We start from the raw sequence: 24,047 nt of genomic DNA on the forward strand, positions 1-24,047 counted from the left end.
CTACATTCTGTTTGCTTTGGGAGGCTCCGTGCATTCCCATGAGACATGAACAATATTTTACTCTATCTCTTGCAGACCTAGCATAGTTGAGAGGCCTCTTGAGCATCCATCATGTCTTATGATGATACAAGTGACTGATGGCAAGATGTCACCTTGCTTGATAGCTAAACATCTCAGTAAGCTTGAAGGGAATAAACTAAGGTGGGGCAGGAGCTCAGTTTTAAGAAAATAAATCTAAAATTCTCCAAGGCTAGAGGAAACCTTGTGGTATCTCTCCCTGCTAAAACCCTTCCTAAATAAATGCAGGATGTTAAATTGATGATGTGTAAGATTGCATTGCATTGCTGTACAGTCAGCTGGCTGAATTAGGAGAACTAGACAGTACTTAGTCATAAAATGGTGTTGTGCCCATGATGTTATCAGTAAGGAAATTCATACTATTGCAAGGATGCAAATGATGGCTTAATTATATGCTCCCACTAGCATAAGATGCTTTTAGATCTTTCCCTCAGACTCATGTACTGTGCTAATTAACAGTAATCCAACTGGAGGATCCCAGTGCAATGCTTCTGCATATTTTTTCAGCTTATGCTGGAGCTCTTATGTTCTTTTCTTAAATAATTAATAATCATTACTGCCTGCTGTGCTGTGGGTATGTGCCAGTGATCTCAGATCCCAGCACATTTGCACCATTCCTGTTCCTGTCAGAGGCTTGGGTTTGCTCTTTGCAGAGGCTTTCATGTTAAGCCCTTCATTAGCTGGCAGTGGGGTTTGGATTTCAGTGGCATCGGGCTTTGATGTCATTAAGTATCAAGCTGTTAAAGGAAGTGCCACCTATTTCATTACTGTGACTATCTTTATGCAATTAAGTTAAATACCGAGTGGAGAACAGATGCATTTTACTAAATAACACTTGGTTCACAAAGCATTTTCATCTCCAGGAATTTCATACTTACCTTGCTGGCCTCACCAATGCACCCTGTCAGGAAGCAGGGTTACTGTTAACCTAGTGGGAAACCATAATGCAGATGAGTGATGGAGCAGGGTGAAGAGCCCTTGGTGGCTTCTGTCTTCTTTGGATTTTAGTTTTAATTAATTCCTCTCTGTGTTCACTGGGGTTTTACTCTTCTTCAGTCAATGTAGGTGAAGCATTACTTTATTTTTGAGTGCTTCAATGACCAAATGACCACTTATTCTAGTTGGAGGCTGGCATTTCCTGTATTGGCTGAATTAACTCAAGCTGCACTGGATGTTGCAGTGTCTTTAACTTTCTTAGCGCAGCGTTACTGAGCCCCGCGCCCCGCTGGGATGGATCTGGGCGGCCTGAGCGCGGCAGCCCCGGACCGGGAGCGACAGCAGGAGCCCCGGGACCTCGGCACCGCGTTGCTCCAGAGGATGCTGCTCAGGTGAGTGCGTGCCGCTCTGTCCCGGCGGAGCAGTCCCGTGGCGGGGCCCGGCCGGCGCTGCCCCTTGCCCGGCCTGCCCGCCCCTTCCCCGGCCGGCGCTGCCCCTTGCCCGGCCTGCCCGCCCCTTCCCCGGCCCTGCCCCGCGTCCCCGCCCCTTCCTCCCGGCCGGCTCTCGGGTGCTGCCTGCGGCGCCGCCGCTGCCCTGGGCGCCGGGACGCGGCGGGTCCCTCCCCGGAGCCGCCCAGGCACCTCCCTCGGGCCGCCGCGGTGAGTCACGACGGAGGAGGCGGCTCCGCTCGGCTCCGCTCCGCTGCTCTCGCCCGCCCGTGCCGAGCGCGCCCCGCCGCCGCCCGAGCCGCCGGAGCGCCGGGGCCGCGGGCCCCGCACCAGGTGAGCGCGGTGCCCTTTGTGCGCGGCCGCGAACAAAGGCGCTGGCCCGGGCCGGCTCCGCTCCGCTGCGGGCCGCGCTCCGCTCCGCCGGCCGGGCCTCCCCGCTCCCCGCTCCGCTCCCGGCCCCTGGCAGGCCCTGGCCCCGCGGCACAGGTACGGGAGGTGCCTTTCTCGTTTCTGCCATCACCCCTTACGTCACGAGGCGCCCGTTGCCGGGGTCCCGCCCCGGGCACGGCTGCGCTGCGGTGGCAGCCGGAGTCGTGCCCGGAGCTGCCCGAGGTCTACCGGGGACGGACGGCAGGTGCCACCCAGCGCTGGGGCTGCACGGCCGGCTCGGGGCAGCCCCTGCGCCCGCGGTGCTCTCGGCATCCCGGCCCTCGCCTGCGAAAACGCCTCTCGGACAGTGGTTACCAAAGGGCTTCCCTCGAGGGTAATCCTACCTTGGCTAAAAACTGGGTTTCTAGAGCCTCTGAGGCAGCACTCGGTAACTTTCAGTGTACATGGGCGGTATTTGTTGGCACACGTTAGTTTTTTACCTGTTGGGAAGATACGTGAGAGAGGGACAGCATCACCCTCCGGATCAGAATGGATCAGAGACAGATGAGACGTGATCCTCGTTTCTGCCTAACATCCAGATGTGTTTCATCAGGGCATGTTTGCCTCACAGACTCGGGTTTGCTTTCTCTTCAAGAAGAGAATATTTTGCTCTGTTGTATATCATCTTTTATTTGTCCATTTCTCATCTTGGCATGTTGAACGGGATGAGCTTTGATGCTCTGTGAGATGAGGATGAGACATTCTGCAGATGTGAGGATTTAAAAAAGGAATCAAAACACCATACTCCAGCAGACTTTGGAGGCAAGTTAGGTGTGTTAGTTCACAGGCTCCTGTATGGTGAGAGGCATGATTAGAGAGTATTTAAGAACGTATTTTTAAATACATTTACAAAATCCTAATATATTTATTTTTTTGGCTGCTGAACTCACAGACTTTCAATTTCTTTTGGCCTTGCTTATTTTTGGAGCTCATGTGTGATGTGAAATAGCCTGCTGAAGGAGAATCTCTATCTAAATGGTGAAAAAATGAGGCTAAACATGTACTTCAGTGGAGTTTATTCTGAAAGTACAGGTATTCAAGGTGAGGGAGCATACAGAAAATACAGGCTGGTTTTCTTACCAAGCTGCAGGCCACTTTTGCCTTGACAAACAAGTTAATTTGGAAAATGGTGACAGGTGTACTTCCGATACATTTCTGTTGCTTCACTTTGCCCTTAGCTAAAAAAGCATCACCAGTTATTGTATCTTTGGCATAGTGGGAGAAACTGGCAGCTCCCTCAGTGTAATTTAGAGATGTTGGAGATCTGTGTGCTGTTTTAGTTGGTGTGGTACACAGAAATAGTAAATCTCTGAAGAAGGACTGAACAAATGCAGGAGCAAAGGCCATTTATGAAAAACTTAATTGGTAATGGGTTGGACCCAAATCTGCTTTAAAGCAATTTTCTCTTTTAGTTCATTGTAAGCCTTGCAACAAGTTTTATGGGAAAGTTACACAGGGCAGAAAAGTGCTTTCAGGATTCTTCTTGAGGTCCAGTGAAATCTTCAGCAGGGAAAGCATCCCTGGGCTGGCAGGAGTCCCTGTGCCATCAGCAAGGCTGGGGCTGCCCTGGCAGGGGCTGTGGCACAGTGAACAGGAGCCCCTGTCCCTGTCTGAACAAATTAGTTATTGCTCGTGTCACTGACAGAACATGCTGTGGAGTGTTTGGGAGAGCCAGTTCTGAATCCCAGGTTTTTGGGAAATCTGTAGCTGTGTCTCTTTCTGCTCCCCTCCATCCTTTCCCCCATCCAGGGTTTGAGAGTGCTTCACTTTGCAAGAGGAGAGAGACGTTTCCAAAACAATTTGTGTTGTTTTCTAAACAAAACCAGAAGTGAACGGAAACAAAGCCTAGATTTTGTAACTACTAACAATGACTGTCATACATATCTGCTGCCAAAAATTAAAAATCATCCTGCAGTTGCATATGGGCAAACAGAGGTAACACCTAAAAGTGCCTGATGTGGTTAAGCTGTTCAGGGTTGATGCTTTGCCTAGGAAACAGCTTGTCAGAATTAGATCTATTTATATGTGTTTAATATAAGATTTTCCTCTCCAAAATATTTGTCATCTGTAACCAACACAAACATTTATGTTTTTTACCAGGTATTTCAGTTCCTAAGTTGGTTGTTGACTACAAAGCACCCTCCTGAGCATCTGACCTAGTTTGAAGCATCAAACATCCACCCAAGTGCTGTGCACAGAAAGGCAATAGGCTTTGGGAGGCTGCTGTTGGAGATGCTGGGAGAAACTTCCAAGAGAATTTTTTCCAAAAAAAAAAGGATTTGGTATCAGAAATATTTCTATACATGCACAGGCAAAACTGTACTTCTTTTTACTGCAGGCTGTCATCAGATTGGGTTTCCTGCTGAAATGCAGCAAGGACAGAGGCAGCTGCTACAGCTGCACCACACCATCGGGTGTGTAGTGCAGAAGTGATTGGGAAAATTGCAATCCTGCCAAATGTGCCAAATGTTTATGTTCTTGGCTAAAGCTATTGTGTAACTAGTCCCAGTTTTGATGGTGATGTGCACCAAAGATACAAATTATTGGAATGAAAACATTGTCACCTATTCCACATCCAGTGTTGCTAATTCAATGGTCTTACTTCTAAGTATGAGGGAGAAATTATATGTAAATGGGTTTGAAAAGTGCTGAAAACTTTTTACCAAGTAACATCATTTAGGAAAAAACCTCCAAACCACTTTGTTCAGTGTTATATCTCTGAGAATGGAGGATTCTTACAGTTCTTTTTCCCTTTGAAGAGCTGTGCCCTGTCCATGAGCTTCCATTGGCACGAGAGTGCAGATAGAGCAGAGGGAGCAGAACTCGAGGTGAGAAGACATCAGAGATCAGCAAATTAACCAAAACCCATCAGTTAGTACTAGAATGAGGAGAACACTCTCCTGACTCTCAGATTTATTTTCAGCCTTAGTGTTGAGGAAGAATTATATAACAAATGCTCGGAAAACTGAGGAAAGCTCATTCTTGTTTCTGCTCGCTCCTTGTGATCTGACAGAACACTACAGAGCTTCTGTGTGGTTTAAATGTCAGTCTGAATTCAGAAATAGGAGTCATACTTCTTGCTTTTCAGTAAATACATCCAAGGTTTTAAAGTATCAAATCTGCCAAGCCTATTTCTGTTCTCAAAAATAATATAGATATAATTAGTCATGATATTTAAAAACAAACAAGACAGCCTAAAAATCTCAAAACCCCCTCTAATAATTTCAACTTCTTGCATTATTGGAATTCCTGTGACTGACTAAATGAACTGCTGATTGGGGAACAGAGGTGGAGTCAGTAAATTTGTACAACCATTCCAGTTGTCTCAGGACATTCCATTTTATTCCATGCAAATACACAGACCAGGAATTTATTTGATTTTTGCACGAAGTCCATTTTCTCTGTGTTATAAGGGCAGCTAAAAAATATGGAAACAACTTAGGTAATCAACTCTGTTTATGACCATGACCAAGCTCAGAAACCTTCTGACTCAGTTTATCCTTCCATAAAATTAGTTGACTACTTCACATGAAGGTGGAGATGTTTAATTAAAGTGTAATTGTTTTGCCTCTGAACTCATCCAGGTCCTGATTCAATGCACAGTGAAGTCAGTGAGGAGCTTTTAATTAATTTCCTTGAGCTTTAAATAAGTACACATAGACGTGCACCCTTAAAGGAAATGTGACCTAAATTTTTACAGCAGAATTGCTGTAAAGGAGGAATATAAATCCTGAAACAGCTTAAGGTAAACTACTGAAGGAAGGCTTTTTGTAGAACTGAGGAGGGGAAGTGCAGCTGCAGGGATCTCTGGTGCCTGTTGCCATTTTAATGTAATTTTAGTTTCCTAACTTTGAGTGTGTTGGATCTTATGTGGATAACTGGAAATTTCTTTGTGCCTTGGCAGCTTGCTCATTTGGTCGGGGGAGGCAATATCAGACTTCAAGATAAACATAGTTAACTGAATGTTTATGCAAAACCAATCAGCAATAACACTTACAATATAATTAACTTCAAGAGTTGATGCCAAATTGAGAAAAATAGGAGCATTCATGTCTTCTTAGCTGCCTTTTTCAGGAATGTCTGTAGATGCCAAATAATACTCGTAGGTTTATGTGGAATTCGTGAAAGGTTTTACGCTGAACTTCAGAGGTCAGAAACATCAGGTTTTGCTAAACAGAACTTTTATTGCTGAAATCTTGGTCAACAGCTACAATGAACTTGGTAAAATAAGCCTGTCACAGTTCACATCAAGCTGCAACCATTCTGTTACTGTTTCACTGTTTAAATTCTTAGTTCACTAACTTTTCATGGGTTCATTTCATTGCTCTTGGTAGCTGCAGTTTCAGATGTAACTGCTATCAGCTCCTGCCTTTTGTTGAGCAGCTAACCATAACAGAGATGTACCTAATTGTGCTTATGGTTTGGCAGAAATCTGCCTGCTCCTGCAGTCATTCTCTTTGCCCATTCTGCCTTAAATTGGTGGTGGCTGGGTACAGTCCTGCTCCTGGGATCTTGCAGTGGTTCTAACTTGGGTAAGGATCAGCCACTCTCGAGCTTTGTTGTGAATGGTCTCTGGGCTAACTCCTGTTGTTACTATCATTATGTATTGCAGTTTGATTAGTCTAAATTAGTGTTTTTACATGTGGTTGCCTTTGACATGTGTGTTGTGTCCTTCCCCTGTGCTCAGGAATTGCTCAGTCCCAGAACCGATGGGGGCTCGCTGGAGCCCCCCAGGCCCTGCAGTCCCTGGGTTTTCTCTCCAGCCTGGTGTGTTTGTTCAGTGCTGAGGGGACTCTTCAGCTCTCACACCATTGACCTCCTGCAGCTTTATGTCACAGCTCAGGGAGTTAAGGTAACGTTCAGAATTGTGGCTAGGCAGGAAGGAAATTGCATCCATTTTCCTGAGAAATACGAAGTCTCTTGAAGGCAAGATTTCCTTCCTTGCAATCCCACTTGGCCAAAACATAGGGAAAGCAAAATGTCCGTGGTAAAATTGGTGTGTAATCAGGAATTTGTTTTAAACTAGTGAATGTTAAAAGTCCTCTCTTAAAACTGACTAGGACTTCTTTCCTTCCTCCCTCCTCTGTCCATCAGATATCTTTGTAGCACAGTATTGTTTGGTGACCTAAGAAAGGAACAAAAATCCTCCTCTTGTGCTTTTTGTTTCTAGTAAGTCCTTCAGAGAAGAGAGAAGCTGGCATACTCTACTGAGACCAACCTATGGAACACTGTCTAGGAAAAGCCTTGTGCATTATTATTTGGTGAAGGTCTTAGGAGCAAAAGTCCCATATTCTCCAGGAGCACTGCTGCTGCTCACGGGTCACTGAGGAGGCAGAGTTTGTGTTCTGCTTAGCACCACAGACATGATCAAGGCATGTGGCCGTATTAGACAAAGAGCCATTAATTCTTAGTTCAACTCACAGCAAGAGCTATTAATAATAGATCTCTTTAAATGGTTTTGGAAATTAAACCTTGATTCAGAACTGAAACCTCTTCTTTGTTTTTTTTGGGTTATTCAGAGTATCCATGGGGAAAGCAGCACAGAAGTTTGGGGTTTTTTTTCCTAAAGAGGCAAGATAGCTAGGAGACATAAAGGGCCATATTTGTCACATTTTACAGCAGATTTTATTGATGTATGAGGCCAGAACACTATTTCATGTTGCTGTCCAATGGTTACACAATTTTGGTAGTAAAGAACTATTAATCTGAGAGTCTCTGGTCCTAACAATGTACTTTGATACAATGTTGCAAAATACTAAAATACTAACTAGTCACCAACCTAATAACAGCTCACATTTTAATTGCTTTTAAAAAATCTTGTTAGCCATAATCTTTCCACAATAACAGATTTATAGGCATTTGCAGTGCGAAAATGGCAGTGACCTGGCAATAATGATGTTCAGATGTCACTAAAAATTACAGGGCAGCACACTGAGAGCTCTCACTAATACCTGGCTGTGTGTAGATCCTGTGTAGATGAGTACCAGAGAAATGCCTATAAATACATATATAAAAATATGTAAATATATGTACACACACAGGAGAGAGAGCCTTTCTGTGCCACCACGTGTCCTCTCTGCCATTTCAGGTTAAATGCACCCAGCACTGTGTGTGTGGGATGGGAGAAGTTGGTCACTCCAGAAATGGCGCTGAAATCTTCTCCAGAAATGTTCTGTTTCTGAAATAAAATATTTACAGATAGATCCATACAAAGCTTGGCTGTACTGCTCTATTTTAATGATGGATGCTGAACACTTTTTAGCAGTAATTCTTCAGTGGAATACCTGGTAATTAAATCCTTGGCTATCTGTCATTAATGCCTAATTTCCTGGCTAGAAGATTTGTAGCTTTGTTTTAAAAAGGAGAAGAGCCCATGGTTGGGACAAGAGCAGCACTGTCCATGCAGCTGTTGGGGACCATCGTGAGTAAAGTACTGGAACTGTCTCTTGGACTGGGGTGCAATTTGTGTGTAAACTGCTCTTTATAAAGTGCTGTCACTTTTTAAAGAATTTTTGACACATTCATCTTTGAAGTGTGAATACCTGTGTGAAATGAAAGGCTTCTTTTCAGGTTTTGTTGCTGTTACTACGTTTAATTTCAGAGGCTTCAAGTGACTGACGTGAACTACCTAAAACCCTGCGCTGCCTCTTTTAACTGTGTGAGATGTGAGAGTGTCTTGCCCTTGAGAGAAGGGGGGAAATCATCTGGTTTGTGTGTGCCTGAAGGTCAGGAGGAAATTTTTAATTTCATTAAAGTGGTGATTATGATGGTAGGATTTTTAAAATTTATTTTTTAAGTCAGCTTGAGCATTGATGTAAGAACTATTTTGGTATATTGGGAAGCTCTATGGAATGCACTTCATTGGTACTTTTGGAGCCCATTTTGAAGCTCTGAAAGGTGTTCCAGCACTGGGGAGAAAACCCCCTGCTTGTGTTCATAAATATTTCATGAATAAATGGCAGTGTTTGGGGCTGTCTCCTGTCCTCCTTCAAGAAGGAGGACTGTAGTGTCTCGTTAAAAATTTAAATCTAACATTTAAGAGATGTGAACCTACCACATCTGGGAGTTCCAGCAGTAAATTGACCTAAATCTGACACTGGGTTCAGATTCTGAAGTCAGCTAAAAGGTAGCACTGAACATAGAAAGGAAGACAAAAAAACCCGTATTAAATATTTCAGTTCATACTGTTCACCTATAAATAGGTAGCTGTTATGAATTCTTCATTGTATCCCTCTGGAGATGGGAATTAATCCAGTCTCCAGCTGCCTGTGACTGAAGGTCATGAGTCAGAATGAATTAGAGGAAAATTTGTAGCAGGGTTTTTGCAGACTCTGGTTCCTGACTTCAGGTTTCAGGCTCCAGCTTGGAAGGTTTTTTGGGCTCGTAACTGTTCTCTGAAAAATGTCATTTGAAAATTAACAAGGCTTAAATTAGGGGCAGGATCCCCTTGCACTTCCAAGCTTCCCAGTATGACCATGCTTCAGCGCTGAAGTGCTTGGTGGTGGCACTGTGGAGGGGAATGGCTTAACCTTGATAATGATATCAGAGAGTCAAAGGGACCCTTCCTGCTGCTCTGAACTCCACTTGTGTGGAGCAAAGGGAACCTGCAGTGCTCGGGCTTATTCACCATAACTCCTTAGCTGAGTTTTATAATCCTTTCCCATTAATTGAGGGTTTTCACTGCCTTCAACAGAACCAGTCAGATTCGACAAAAAAAATAAATTGTAGCTGAACTAACTCCTGTTGGGTTTCTTTTGGCTATAACTGGAAATGCTACAAGATATTAAAGAGGTAGTCAGCTGTGACTTAGGCTTTAAAGAACTTGCCAGATGGCTGCTGTAAGTACCCTAAATTATTAAGACTGAATATGTAAAATACTACATTTCCAACAGCTTACTGCCTTTGTATTTTTGTCCCCCTTAGTTTAGGCTGTGCAGATTCCTCAGCTGCACTTTGTGTTTTCCCATTCCAGTAAAATGTGGTCATTAGGAATTTCAGCATTACAGAGGACTACAGTGTGGGGGAGAGTATGAAATTTGAAGGAACAAAACTCATGTTGCTTTCTCATTGCATTAAATAAGCATGGCTTTAAAACTGAATGGGATGCTTAAGTAACTTTGTTTATGCAAAATTTATAAAGATGCATTTTTTTTAGCATGTCTCTTTTTCTGTTGAGCTGTGAAATTTTTGTTTGTTTATTTAAAAAGGTGACAGGAGGGGAGTCAGAAGAATTTGGAAGTTCTTAATTATGAACTTACCTGTGACATTGTCCAGCAGAAAGTCCCTTCCAGGTTTTGAATTCATACCAGTGTAGGTGGAAGTGAAGGAAATAGAGTTACAAATCTGTAATTTTCTGTTGCTGTGTGTTGGAATCTTCTTCTGAAGGCGTTCAGTCAAAACAGTTCTTGCTGGTGAGGCTTGAGTTTCCTGAGGAGCTGTTTCCATCTGTTGGTAAAACAGACAAGTTAAACTGAGACTGAGTACAGATTTCTCCTGTCTACATTTTTTTGAAGTGAAACCCCAATAGCTGATGTTCTAAACCTAGTTAGGAAAGAAGAATAAAAGGGAAGACTAACTGCAGTTACAGTATTTTTTCATGATGTACTGTTGTGTTTGGCATCAGTGATTGAAGAAAAAGCCACTGTGGTCTTTTAATTCATTTTGGGAAGAAATATATTTTATTTTCATTAGAGACTTTTCAGAACAAGGAACAATGAGGAGAGGTGAGGAAATTGGAAGTGGGAAAATTGGAAGTACTTAGCTATTACTTGGGTAATATCCTTGCAGAGTAGCCCAGGTGTTCTTAGGTGTAGAAGTACCTCCTCCACCTGCTCATTCCAAACCCATGTCTGGTTTCCTCTGCTCTCTGACTTCCTGCCTTGCCAGACCTGCAGCTTCAGTCCAGGGTGTTGAGTGGGAAGGTGCTGCTCGTGCTTGGTGTGCCAGGGGTGCACAGCCTCTGCCCAGCCCAGGAGAGGCTTTGGAAGGAGACAGATGGGCATGTCAGGCGTTCCTGGCTCTGCCCAGTCCGCATGGTGGGCCTTGCTGAGCTGGAGGAATTCCTGGGATCCTCACCCAGCCCTCTGCAGGCAGCCTGGGGAGGGAAGTGCTGGCCTGCAGGACAGATTTCTGTACTGCTGGGCAAGGGGAGGGGTGTTTCCAGACTTATATCTTTGCTGTGGCAAAGCTGAGCTGGCAGGGTTGGCTGTAATATATAGATCTTTGTTGTTTGTTATTCTGTCTTGTGAATCATCTTAAAAGTAAATGAGAACTAAATTTCATTGCCTGTGCCTGGCAAACAAGGGAGAATTAGGTGACCCAATTATGTCCATTTGCAGTGTGTTGGATGCAGCAGGACAAGCTTGAAGCATTTATTCTTTTAACAGAGTTTAGTGAAGAATTCAGTCATTCCTGGCTAACATTGCAGCTTTTGAAATGCACAGGTCAGTCTTTTTTGTGAGAAAGGAATGGAAAACTGGCACTGGGGAGTAGATCCACGTTTAGCTCCAGAGGTGAGCAGAGGCAGCCCAAACTTTCCTGTTGGCTCTGCACATCTGCCTCACCCTTACCTGGAGATCAGTTCCAGATCTGATATAGACAGTGCATTCTCAATGGCTTCAGCCTTTGGCCTCTCTTCCTGCAGTGCCAGCCACACAATTCCCAGAGATTCAGCTGAGATCCCATTACTTCTCTGCTGAGGCCAGGATCTATCAGTTGGGTTTTGTCTGAAAGCTTCCTAAAGAATGCAAAGCTTGAATGCAATTCATTCTCAAGTGATTGGGAATGTCACTGGTATGGCCAGGGTGGAAATCTTGCAGCTGAAGAATGGCTTGATTTTAAAAAACCTTTAAACATAAAAAGGTTCTTATGTTTAACAGCTCCAGACAATGGTGCAGTTTTTTGAATTTTACCTAGAGCATGTTCTAAAGCATGCTGGGAGTGAATGTGTATTGAATTAACGATCTTTCTGGGCTTCAGCTGAGTATGTTCTGTAATTCTTTGCTCGTTTGTTTTCGCAGGGCAGTTCTCTCATACATTTTTCCCAGCTCCAGTCACTGATCAGGACAGCACACGTGGATTATCTGATCTCCTGTGGTTTTTAGAAGCAGGTACGTGTTTTGTTGGTTGGGGATGGGGCAGTGACCACTCATCCATGAGCCAGAAAGATTTGTGGGGGCAGGGAAATGCTGCTTAAGGAGCATTTCATAATGAGTAGCATATTAATGCAGCTTTCTGGAGAGAACCAAGCTGATAAGTATTTTGAAAAGATTTTTCAGTCCTTCATTTGCAAATGTGGATCATGCTGTCTTCTGGGCATGGACCAGCTTTGTATGTGGGTTTGGAAATTTTCTCATGTAGCATATGCTGGGTAATGTTGTCATCCTAAACTGTGGCTTCTGAAAGCTTTATGTAACAAGAAAACAGAGATCTGTTCCCATTTCTCATGCTGGGGTCTGAGTGCTGTTTTAAGACCTTTGTCTTTCTGCTTCGATGTAATTGAGTAGGAAGAGCTGTGGTGGCAGGGTGATTGTGTGGTGTGGGGAGAGCAAAGTGCTGTTGCTCTGAAAGCTTAGTTTACCTCTCTGTGCATATTTTTTGAGCCATATTGGGTGTTTTTTTCCCCCCATGCTGCTTCCTAATTGTGTGAAGCATTCACTGAATGGGCAGGCTTTAGGATTTTTATCCTTCCTGTTAAATAGGTGACTTCGTGACAAACCCATCTTGGCTGGAGATTACTTCAGAAGAGCCAGGCTTGGATAGAAATTCCCATCACCCCTTTTTAAAGTTGGAAAATTAATAAACAACTGGAAGATAGTTATGGTGGAAAACAATGAATAGTAACCAAACCAGGTCTGGTAATACCTGATGTGCAGAGCAGTGCTGAAGTGGGGTCTGCCTCGTTTGCATGGGGGCAGCTGTGGCATTTTCTTGGTGCTTGTGGATGGTGCCACCTACTGATATCCCATCCATTTTGTTTCATTTTTAAACAGTAGATGTCTTCCTGCATTTCAGTTTTTCTTGTGATTTTTCTTTCCTAGGTTGATTGGTTACTAGTACAGCAGCTTCCCTTTTCAAGTACAATATTTTTGAGAAGTATTTACAATATTAAGAACCAGTCCCAACCTTTCAGACTGACTGGATATCTTGATCAATGTTTATTGTTTTATCAGTCTCTGGATGTGTATAACTTAACGTCTCTTGCCCGCTATCTTATTTTGTTCATTGCCTTACTATTGGCATCACTTGTTAGCACTCAGTAAATTGCACTGTGGAGTATAAACCCAGTAGCATAATCCAATTTACTTACTTGAGTTGACACTAGGCAAAATTATGGGTTTGTTTAATTCCCCCTTCAGAGAGCAGTTTGCTGGTTGTATAAAAAGCCCCAACAGTCATCACCTTGCACATGTACAGGCTGCAGGTTTCCAAGCAGAGCCATCTACAGCAAATCAGCTTCATGCAGATCTTCCCACTGAAACATGTTCAAGAAGGACTGGTGATGGATCTTTCTCACTTGTTCCTGCTGTTATCTCCTTGCTCAGTAGTGTGGGTGGCAAAGCCTGTCCCAGCAGCTGCTGCTGAAGTTTGCATTACTTCTGACTCACTCAGGAGGGCCTCTGTGTAATTTTAAACGGTTTCCACACCCAGATTACTTTCCCTTAAAAGTAATAATGGAAATGAAGGGAGAGGAGAGGTTGGTAATGACTGCAGGAGAACATTACTGGGAAAACTGTGTTTGAACCTGCTGGGATCAGCCTTCCCTATGCAAGCCTTGTGTCGTGTGTTCCCTTCATTACTGGGGGTCAGGAAATCACATTTATGGGCTGGAGTAGGACCAGACCCAGTTCTGGGAGTGAAAAGTGATTGAAGACCTGTTTTGGAGCCACTTCTGAAGTGTGTGTGGTGCAGGAGTGGCTGGGTCACACCTCCATCCACTCATGGGAGCACAGAATGGTTTGGGTGGGAGGGGACCTCAAAGCCCACCCAGTGCCATCCCTGGCTCTGCTTGTGACACTGCTGCAATTCTGTGTTTTTTGAAGCACCATTACTTTTTACATTTCAGGTTAAGGTTTTTACTATTCTTGATGTAATAAACATGGTTCAGGATGGTTTTTAGGAGTAGCTGAAGAGAATGCCTGAATGTTTGGGGTTTTTTTTTTGTCATGGTAAACACCCTGTTGTGGAACCTAAATAATTACCAGATACTCATATAATAATCATGCTTTTTGCAATAGAATTTGGATAGCACAGTCTGTTTATTCCAGAACATAATTATTTTTATTAAAATAAGAAGCAAAAACTCAACTTGTAAATGATACTCTTTCCCTGCTCCTCTTAGTTCTGCTTTCTCTCCAAAACTATTTCATAAATTTTAGTAATTTTTACAGTAAAGCAATGGCCTTTTTATATGATATATAAAGGAAAAAAGAAAAAGAGGAGGAAGACTTAAGAGTTTAGATTTCACACAGCTTTTGTTTAGCCATTGTGGGCTTGATGGCTGTGCATTCTGCATCCTGTTTTCATTCTGCTTGTGCTTATTTATGGAAAAAACCCCAAACCACGGACTGTTCTGTCAGGGTGATTCTTTCATCTAGTTCTTACAATTCCTTTTCTACTCAAGCAGTAACGTAACCACAGATAATGAGCTGTGGGGATGTGAACATGAGCCTCTGTGAATGTTTCAGTTGGATGTGTAAGGCCCAGTTTAGCTGCTGACATTTTTAAGGGTTTCTCTGGGGAAGGATGTGATTCCTTACTCTCCCAGGATATTCCATGATCTGCCCACCGGTGAAAAACAAGTATTTTGGAAATGAAACTTTTCCTCTATTCCCTATTATACCCCATTGCCTATTCTAGTTTGTGCTTTCCTGATTTTGTATCTGCAGGAAATCCAGGAGCTGGCAGGAGGGGAATGAACCGTGAGGGCGTCCCCGGGAAGAGTCCGGAGGAGATGTACATTCAGCAGAAAGTGAGAGTGCTGCTCATGCTCAGGAAGATGGGATCAAACGTAAGATTCTCCTCATAGCCCATCCTTTGTGGGTTTTCAGGCCACTTTGGACTAACTGGGGTAGTGCTTGTTGAGATGGGCAGGTGATGGTCTGCTTTTAATGCTGAATTGTTTGAGCCATCCTGAATTTAGCTGTTGTCACTTAAACACAATTGATTTTTGCTTAAATACTGTAAGTAAGGCTTGTGATGCCTGGAACTACCATATATAGATAAATGATTTCAAGTTCTTCATTATTGGAAAAGGAGCCAAGCCAAGCAGCTGTTTTAGGTGGCACTGAACCTGCCCTGAGTTCATGATGTCCCATTTGGCTGCTGTGCACAAGCAAGGGGTGGTGCAGGTGGTGAGGAGCAGAGCAGAGGTGCTGTGATGCCTGTCCCTGCTGGGCTGGGTTCTGCTTTGCTGGGGGCTCAGGTGTCGCCTCTGTGCCCACAGCTAACGGCCAGCGAGGAGGAGTTCCTGCGCACGTACGCGGGGGTGGTGAACAGCCAGCTGAGCCAGCTGCCCCAGCACTCCATCGACCAGGGTGAGTGCCCCCCGAGCTGCTCAGTGCTGCCCAGTGCCCCCCCATGCTGCCCAGTGCCCCCCCAGTGCCCCCCGTGCTGCCCTGTGCCCCCCCAGTGTCCCCCAGCTGAGCCAGCTGCCCCAGCACTCCATCGACCAGGGTGAGTGCCCCCCGTGCTGCCCTGTGCCCCCCCAGTGCCCTCCCTCTGCCCTGGAGCTGCTTCCCCTGGGCAGCAGCCTCAGCAAACACCACCTGCAGCCTCCTGGACTTCCAGCATCGTTTGCCACCTGCTGAAACCCATCCTGGGTGCTGGCTTTGTTAATTCTTTGCAGAAGTCTTGGTAAACAGTTGTGTGGAGCTGCTCTGGGTTCACTAATCTCTTCTGAACGTGAATGTTTCTTACTGGATTCCTCTCCCTCCCCTGCACAGATCACGTTCATAAGGTGCAGTTTGGAATGGAAGGAACACTGTAAGACTCGTGCCAGAAAGATCTGAGCAGAAATTTTGTATAGATCTGAGACATCTAGAAATCCATTACAAACACAACCTGCACAAACCTGCTGCTGTGCTCATTCCTTGCATAGCTGGGGGCTGATGGAGGTGGATGTGCTTGAGGAATTCTGAGCCAAAATACACAACTTTTCTGCTAAAGTGAGAATTTTCTTGTTTCTTGTCAAAAACTGAGGTAGACACATTCAGTTAAGAGAGACTTAGCTGCAGTTGGCATTTTTCAGCATTATCCTTAAAAGTTACATTTTTCCCAGTGAATTCAATGCTGAATTACCTGCGCTTTGGCAAAGAAAAGGTGATAAAATCAGAAGTCCAGCCAGGGGAGGCAGATACTTCCTACAGTGGTGCTGAAGCTGTAGTGTGCTCCACAGACAGAAGCAACTATAATTTATTGTCTCAGGACTTTGATTTGCTTAGAAATCTCTCCAGGTTTCTCTCAGTCAGTAATGATAATGCTCCTCTCTTGCTGCTGCCTGTGCCCTCTGCTGTGTGCTGGGTCAGAGAAACGGGAAGGGCTGAGTATGGAATTCCTGGGAGCTGGGAATACCACGGCATAGGTGTGGGATGTGCCACCCTAAGGGAGATCCCATCTCCACTAGATGGCATTGCCTGGTGCTGGAAAAGCCCTGCAAGTCCACACACTCCCTGTTCTGTTGCTCCAAGATTGCTTAAAGGAATTTTCTTCCCTACTTTTCTGCTTTCATTGAAATCTCCTCTGGAGGATTTCTTTTTTCCTTTATGCAGCTTGTCTTACACAACAACAAAAAGAGGTGTTATTTAGGGAGTAACTTACACCAAGTTAGCACTTCAGTGGATTTCAGAGTCTTTTGTTCCACAGTAGGACAGGTTGCTCTGAGCCTGACGTGTCCCTGATGTATCTTTAGAGCCATTTTCCTCCAGCAGGCACAAAAGACACAAAGGTAACTTCACATCCCCGTTTTGTCCCAAAAACCAGAATGACGTCGGCATTGGCCTGAGCACTCTGAGAGCTTTGTCATGGACCTGCAGGTTTCTGTGTGTCCCTTCAAGGGCTGCAGCCTGGCTCCAGTTCCAGGAGGTTGTTTTGGTTTGTGTGGTTTCCTTGATAGGAGTGCAGAGGATGGATGGAGTAGAGTTCTGAGCTGTGTCTCTGCCTGTGGCCCCACAGCAGTGACCTGGGCAGGGCTGCTGAGCCTGTCCCTGCTGTGCTGTCCCTGCTGTGGTTCCTGGGCAGGCTCTGTGGCTCTGTCTGAGCCCCTTTGTTTGCCCACAGGGAGCCACTGCATCCTCTGTGTCCATTGTGTCAGGAGGTGGCAGTGCACTAAGGAAGGGACAGTAAAAACTGTCCCTGCTGAATTGTGCCATAAACCCTCCATGAGCAACTGCTAATGCCAATATCTCTGGCATTTAAAGTTCCTCCTTGTTTGTTGTCTAAGGATCCAACAATGGAAGATAATTTGGATCAAGAAGATCTTGGAATATCTCTGTAATTTTTAATCAAGCCTGAAGGCTAAGACTCCAGTTTATCCTTATATTTATTGGAAGAGGAGATATGGTAATTGAGTCTAATATTAATGTAATTTTATTTTTCAATCATTGTTAACACCTGTACAAAAGTGCAAAATCCAGGGTGTTTTTCTTTACTCTGGGAGCTCTTTAGCTGACATCTGTGGAGTGTTTGTTGTTTGTTTTTATGGCTCCAAGAATAACTGAGGAGCCCTGAGGCATCTCAGTTCAACCAGTGTGTGTGCTGGAGAGGGGATGTAATCCTGAGCTGTTTTGGGATGTTCACATGTTGGTCTTGTCTGCATTGCAGCAAGAGCTAACACAGCTCACACTTGCTGAAATTCAGGCTTTCTCACATATTTTTGAGTACAAACAAAATGCCTCTCAGGACGTTCTGTGCACAAAAGCATCTCCTGCACAAGCCCCATATTCCCTGTTCCCCAGCTCCTTGCATTTCCAAGGGTGGGCTGGCTCTGGGCTCGCTGCAGGCTCTGCTCTGGCAGCTCTGGAAATGGAAGCAGTGCAGGGAGGAAGCACGAGATGGGAATTGTGCAGAGACCTTGGTGATTGCAGCTCTGGTGTTCCTATAGCAACAGGAGTGTGGTGCTGGTTCCTGGAGGAAGCTGGTCCCATGGGGAGGGCAAGGCTGAGATGCAGACACGTGCCTGCCTGGGTGAGACTGTTCCCTGGGTGCTGGGGCACCAAAACCCCCCCAGGCTGCTTGTGGGGCTCCAGGGGACCCTGCTGGAGAATGGAGATCGAGCTCTGCTCAGTGCACTTTTACTCTGTTGAACACAAGGCTTGTTTTAGTGTGCTGCTGCTCTCAGCAGTGCATGGTGTATTTTTAGAATGCCAGCCTAGGATGCTAATACTGGGAATTCCAGGGAAGAGTTAATGTTCAGAAGATTGTTGCTGGAAGGTGGTTGAAGAAATGTATGTATGCAAAGATCTTGTGTGAAGTGAAGGATTTCTTTTTTTAATTTTGGCAGCCTTTAGAAATTCCCAACAGGCTAAACCTTCTGATCTCTAAATGCTTTTGGGGTTTAATTAATTCTGCAGGTGACTACAAGCAAATCAGGTGTACATATCTGTTTCTCATTCAAAGAGCACTTGGGAACAGCAGCTGTTAGAGGTGTCAGCATCTCCTCTGGTGTTAAGGTGGTGTGGTTTCAATGCAGCCTTACCCTCCTGGGTTCATGCTCTGTGCCAGGTCCTTGCTCTGGCATCAGCCCCCCTGGGGAAGCTTTCTGCCATGGAGGTGGGCAGGGAGCAGCTGGGGACATGAGCTCAGGCTGCAGCCTTCCCTGCCCTGCAGGAAAGTCATTTGACCTTCAGCTCATCTTGGCTTGCTAAGACTGAAGAACAAGTGGTGTAAAAGAACTCTAAATTCAGCAATTCAACCAGGTGCAATTGGAACATAATCTCAGTGAGATTGTTTTGGAAGTTAGTGGGGTAAGATTGTTGCTATAACTTTCTAAGATAGGACATAAGCCCACCTGTTAATTATTGTTAATTTGTAGGAAGAACAAGGGTGAGAAAACATGAGGCAGATTCAGTGAGAGAAGTATCTGAATGTCTAAAGGTTTGTGGCAATTAATGTTTTGCTCATAAAAGATGGGGAGTATTTCACTGGGAATGTTGTGAGTCTCTATTTCAGGGTAGAAATGTGTGCCCACAAAAGGGACAGCTGTGTGTATAGATGCAGGTCAGGTAAAAGTGTGCCTTTGTCATTGTTCTGTACATTAATTGCTGGAAGTGCAGAGCTCAGTGAAGGATGTGCTCAAAGCAGACGTGGTTCACATCCCATTGTCTCAGTCACAGCCTCTTGGCCATGTGCAGTTTAACTTTATAACCTGTGCTCTGCTTTTTACATTATTTTACTTGATTAGTAAGAAAACATCCGTTGTGGGAGCCAAGTGGGGCTGCAGGAGCAGCTCAGGTTTGTGGGTCCCTGCTTTCCCTGAGCACACAGAAGGCCCAGCTCTGTTCTCTGGCAGTGTTTGTGTCTGTGCACGGGCACTGGAGAGCTGCTTCATGAGCAGCCTCGTTAGCTTGGTTTCCTTTGGCTCTGGGTAGTTTGGGTTATAGGGCAGGGCTGGAACAAAACCTGCTTTTATGCTGAGAAACGTGGATGACCTTTTCCTGGACAAATGTCACCCAGGTTCTTTTGCTGGGGGACACCTCCAGACGTGGCCAGGTGCCCTCAGCGGCCTCTGGGAGGTTCCTGCTGGGGCAGGCAGGAGCACAGAGCTCTGGGGTTATCTGGGATGCAGCCTCCTTTTCTGTGTGGGATGGCAGGGAAACCTGCAGGAATTTGGCTCCCATTGAGACCCTGGGAAGGGGAGAGTCCAGAAGAACATCAGATCTGTGAAGGAGTGCAGCTGATGCTGGGCTGGGTGAGGCTCTGTGCTTGCCAGGGGACTCCAGCTGCTCCATGCCAGAGGTGCTGCTGCAGCTGCCCTGGCCTCCTCCTGCTGCAGCCTCCCCAGCATCCAAGGCTTTGTCACAATCCTTGCAAGTGAAATCCTTGTTTTTCTTCAGGGGCTGGTAGTTCTTGCGTGTTTTAAAACCAACGAGGCAGCTTGTTAATTCTGAGCTGGATCCTGGTGCTATATATCATTTATGTTTTGATCAAGGAAGAAGCAGTTTGTGCAGGAGATGAAAAGGGAGATGACTGCAGGGCTTCTGAATGCTGGCAAGAGGGTGCATCAGAGCAGTTTTTGATGTAGTTTTATATAAGATAAGGGCCCTACATATGAAAAACAAACTACTACTGCTTGGTCCTTAATATTTCCTCCTTTGAGTACATATAACAAATAAATTGTCAAGTGTATAAAAGTAAGTGCAGTTGCATTTCAGGAGCATTGATTTAGCTTTTAAGGACATTAGCAAGGGGAATTTACAACCATTTTGACCACTTTTCCTGCTATATTGCAACTGAAGAGCAGATTAGATAACTGAGAAATGGAATTCACATAATGAGATCAGATGAGGCATTTTTATTAGTCCTCTTTCACCTTGTGTGCAGGTGTATGGGCAGAAGTTGCTTGGGGCACAAAACTGAGATTTGCTTGTTGATATGCTTCAGGTAAAAGACTGGAGGAATTTTGCATGCTGGTGCTCCATCTGAGTTGAATTTGAACTTTGTAAAGCCCTGGAAGAGGATTCTGTGGAGCTGAGCAGTTCCCTGACTGGGACAGGCAGTGGTGGTGGTTTGGCATTCCCTGGTTTGTCATTTCCTTTCCTGTTGGTCGTATGGATGTGTAGTACTTGGGGTACTGCTCTTTAAAGGAAGTAATTATGGCACAGATTTCCCGTATCCATTGTTGTTGCAGGTGCTGAGGATGTTGTGATGGCATTTTCCAGGTCAGAGACAGAAGACAGAAGACAGTAACTACAGGACACCTGAACAACACAGAACTGGAGAGGACAGTGAGATTCCTGAAGATAGAGGAGGATGGCTGAGCATTAATAAGTTCCTCTGCCCACCCTAATTGTTCCTTGGTATTCCTTCTCCTTTGTAATGTTGTTTCCCTTTGCCCAACCCTCAGAATGCATCTCACAGCCATCTGTTCCTGTCAGATTTTGCAACTCAGCCGGGCTGTGTTCATTAAGGACAGACCTGAAGGTGTGCTTTTGGTTGGCTCAAAGGGACAGGCTGTGGTTGGATAAAGGAAGGCAATTTTTCAAACTTGACCAATGGAAACCTTTTATCTCACGTTTTATTTTATATTTTAAACAAAGTCTCTTGACATCCTACTTCTAAAGAAGCTTTTCATGCTGTGGTGCTTATTTAGGTCAAACTGGTGAATTTGAAGAGGGTTTGATTTGGCTGCATAGAACTGGAAGCAACTTGTGATTGGGTGACAATGCAAAAGCTTTCCCTTCAGTTGGCTTGCAGGTATTTTGCTGACTCCAACGTTTTCATTGCAGGAAGCTGATGTTTTGGTGCATTGGTTATTTCTTTATACTTATTGACTTGGGGGGGGAAAAGACAAATGTGCTTTGCAATATTTATTACATCTACACACATATAAACGCTTGCTTTTGGGGGGTTGTTTTGGTTTTTTGATTGGCTTTGAAGTCATGGTTTGATTTCCTTTTGGCTGCAGTGTTTCTGATGCAATCAGTTTTTCCATACTCAGCTGCTCCATGGCCTGGAGCTCTTTTGGGAGCATGTGTCAAAGCAGATTTGGTTCAGGAAGTCCACCTGGCCAGGCTGGAGGCCGAGGATGCCCAGCCCTGGTGGGCACGGGGGGCTGTGCCCGAGCCCTGGCACTCCTGGCTGCCCAGGGCTTCTCTCTGCTTCCCACAGAGGAGCTGGAGATGTTCTGCAGGAATTGCAAGAATGAGATCTGAGGCTGTGACACGAATTTGCCAAATTTGTACAGAGAATATGTGAACTTGTTTCAAATACTGCAGAGTTCCACTTTAACCCTTTGACTGCTGCACAAGAATAGCTCTCACGTTAGGAACAATTAATGATCATTAACTTAAATCCAGCTTGCACTGGGCTTTAATAAACTGAAGTTTCTAGTCACTTGAAAAATTGTAGATGGTTTCCCTCCTTGCAGCTGTTTGGTGAAAGGGAAATTCTCTGGATGCCAGGATAGCAGCATGCTCCTGAGGCACTGTTCAGGAGGCAGCAGTGCTGCTTCAGGCTGTCCAGCACTGAGTGTACAGGGGACACTCTCAGGTTCACTCTCTGCAGCTGCAGGGCCTTAAAACACACACAGACCTTGACAGGCTGAAAAACCTGCAGTGGAATTCCTGAGGTGCACTGACTGTTCAGGAATCTGCACATAGTCTCCAGCACTGCTGCCTAAAACCAAGCACTTCATTTTCTCTCATGTGTGCAGGTGTTTTTTACAAAACTTCTGGATTTTGCTGTGGGTTGCACTGACTTCGAGATGTTTCAGAACCTATTAAACCTGAACTCAATTTACCTGTTCCTGGTTCTTTTCCTATGGTTGTTAATTATTTACAGTGACAATTCTAGAATCTAACTGTGACAACATGACCATTTTCATGGCCAGAAATTCTGCTGACAGGATGCTTGTTGTGGTCTCAAAATGGGGGAAAAGCTGGAGAGAAACCATGGACTCTCTGCAAAAGGAAGAATAGACTTGTGAGCACAAGGAAGAAATTATCTTGAGCAAATAAATACTGTGTAATGAGAGCAACTGTACATCTATTTATGAAAATGCTCCTTTTGATTCAGTTGCAGCTTTGTAAAATTCTGTGTGAAAGTAAATCTTTTACCCCTTTTTGTTGGGGCCAGATAAGAAATTTCTTTATTGAAATAAACCAGGAATGAGCCCAAAGGATTCTCTAGATTTTGACTTGGTTGCCTGAGAAGAACTTTGATGTGAATTTGGTGCAGGGGGGAACCCTCACAGTGTTAACCGAGGGCTCCTGTGACTCTGGCTGCTCTGGGGTGGCTTCCCAGGGCTGACACTGACCCTCCCTGGCAATCCAGGGCACTCCTCAGCAGCTAAGGCTTTTCAAGAAGGAAAGTGAACTGTTTGTGTGGTTTAATCTTTTCACTAAAAATGTAACTCTTGAGCAGGGGGGAAAATACAGTTTTTAATATCTACTCTTGTTTCATATTGATCTATTACACTGCTCAGCTGCCAAATGAAAAATGCCTGGCTTCACCTTTGAGAAAGACACAGGACATCAGCATGGGGGACTTGTTTATTGTCTGTACAAATTTCTCTAGCTTTGCTGTTGTGCTTTTGCCTTCTCAAGTAAACCATTACCAATAAAAACAGGAAATCAAATGTTTTAGAGGCCAGAGTTGAGCACAGATCTAATTTGAAATATGTTTGTAACTAGAAAAAGCTTTGTAGTCCAATTATCAACCATATAGTGCTTCAGGCATTCAGAAAGGGAGTGTAAAGGCTTTAGAGGCATCTTCCAAGAAAAGCTCACGCTCTTTGGGTGGTCTTTTGGGGAGAAATGTTCCTTTAGAGATTCCAAATGTGCTGTTTTACTTTCACTGCCAGGCTGCTCATCTGCCTCTCATAACACACTGTGTTTTGCAGAGCTTGAGGAGAAGATTCAGAGCTGAATCCCACCCCTCCTCTCTGCCCAGGTGGGCAGCAGGTGCTGCAGTTGTTGGAAGCTCATTGTGTCTGAGCATGGCCTGTTGTAAATGAAAATGGGGCTCCACCATTCACACAGGCCTTGAGCCTGATTCTCCCAGGTCCTAAAGTAAACCCTGGAGTAACAGAACCTGTGAGCTGGAGGCACAGCAACACTTTGGAAGAAGATACTGCCTGAAAGAAGCTTGGATCACTAATTAAATTTAAAAATCTCTTGAGATTTTTTGTTCCTACCTAAGGTAAGCAGTTACTAGCAGTTGTATCCTCCATGGCCTGTGTGAGAGTTTCTAATGCTTGACCATTACATCTGTTTCAGTTCCACAAAGTCTATTTTCTAATTCAGCAGCAGCCTAATTAGTTCCGTTAAAGGCTGAAGATTTAATGGCCCATGAAGTAGAGAGACCCATCACCTATAGCAGAGATTGTCTAAAGGAGACATTGGGATCATATGTGGGATAAATTCCTGTGGCTATTGAGAATCCCTTACAAGAATAGAACAGTGCCATGCCTGAGGTTACCAGTGTTCTGCACTGCAAAAG

The 24,047-nt window shown here is 44.8% G+C and overlaps 1 protein-coding gene across 4 annotated transcripts; it reads left to right on the plus strand.

The window, feature by feature from the left end:
- The first annotated feature begins 1,362 nt into the window (after positions 1 to 1,362).
- CTNNBIP1 (catenin beta interacting protein 1) lies at positions 1,363 to 22,725 on the plus strand. 4 transcript variants are annotated; one of them, XM_030963884.1, is made up of 5 exons: positions 1,363 to 1,406; positions 11,912 to 12,001; positions 14,780 to 14,901; positions 15,337 to 15,427; positions 20,768 to 22,725. In XM_030963884.1, the coding sequence occupies exons 3-5, from the start codon at positions 14,806 to 14,808 to the stop codon at positions 20,893 to 20,895; spliced, it is 315 nt and encodes a 104-aa protein (XP_030819744.1). In that variant the 5' UTR covers positions 1,363 to 1,406; positions 11,912 to 12,001; positions 14,780 to 14,805; the 3' UTR covers positions 20,896 to 22,725. The 4 variants fall into 4 exon arrangements, with proteins under 4 accessions (XP_030819744.1, XP_030819742.1, XP_030819743.1 ...); XM_030963882.1 differs by lacking the exon at positions 1,363 to 1,406 and adding an exon at positions 1,571 to 1,796; XM_030963883.1 differs by lacking the exon at positions 1,363 to 1,406 and adding an exon at positions 1,915 to 1,949.
- Positions 22,726 to 24,047: the final 1,322 nt, after the last annotated feature.

This window comes from Camarhynchus parvulus, chromosome 21 (genome assembly GCF_901933205.1).
Source record: "Camarhynchus parvulus chromosome 21, STF_HiC, whole genome shotgun sequence".
Lineage (NCBI taxonomy): Eukaryota > Metazoa > Chordata > Aves > Passeriformes > Thraupidae > Camarhynchus > Camarhynchus parvulus.

Bases quoted from the DNA above. Each gene is read 5' to 3' on its own strand.
- CTNNBIP1 (XM_030963884.1), top strand. From the start codon at position 14,806: ATGAACCGTGAGGGCGTCCCCGGGAAGAGTCCGGAGGAGATGTACATT. The intron at 14,902-15,336 runs GTAAGATTCTCC...CTGTGCCCACAG, and splicing joins TCAGGAAGATGGGATCAAAC to CTAACGGCCAGCGAGGAGGA. The intron at 15,428-20,767 runs GTGAGTGCCCCC...GGCATTTTCCAG, and splicing joins CCAGCACTCCATCGACCAGG to GTCAGAGACAGAAGACAGAA.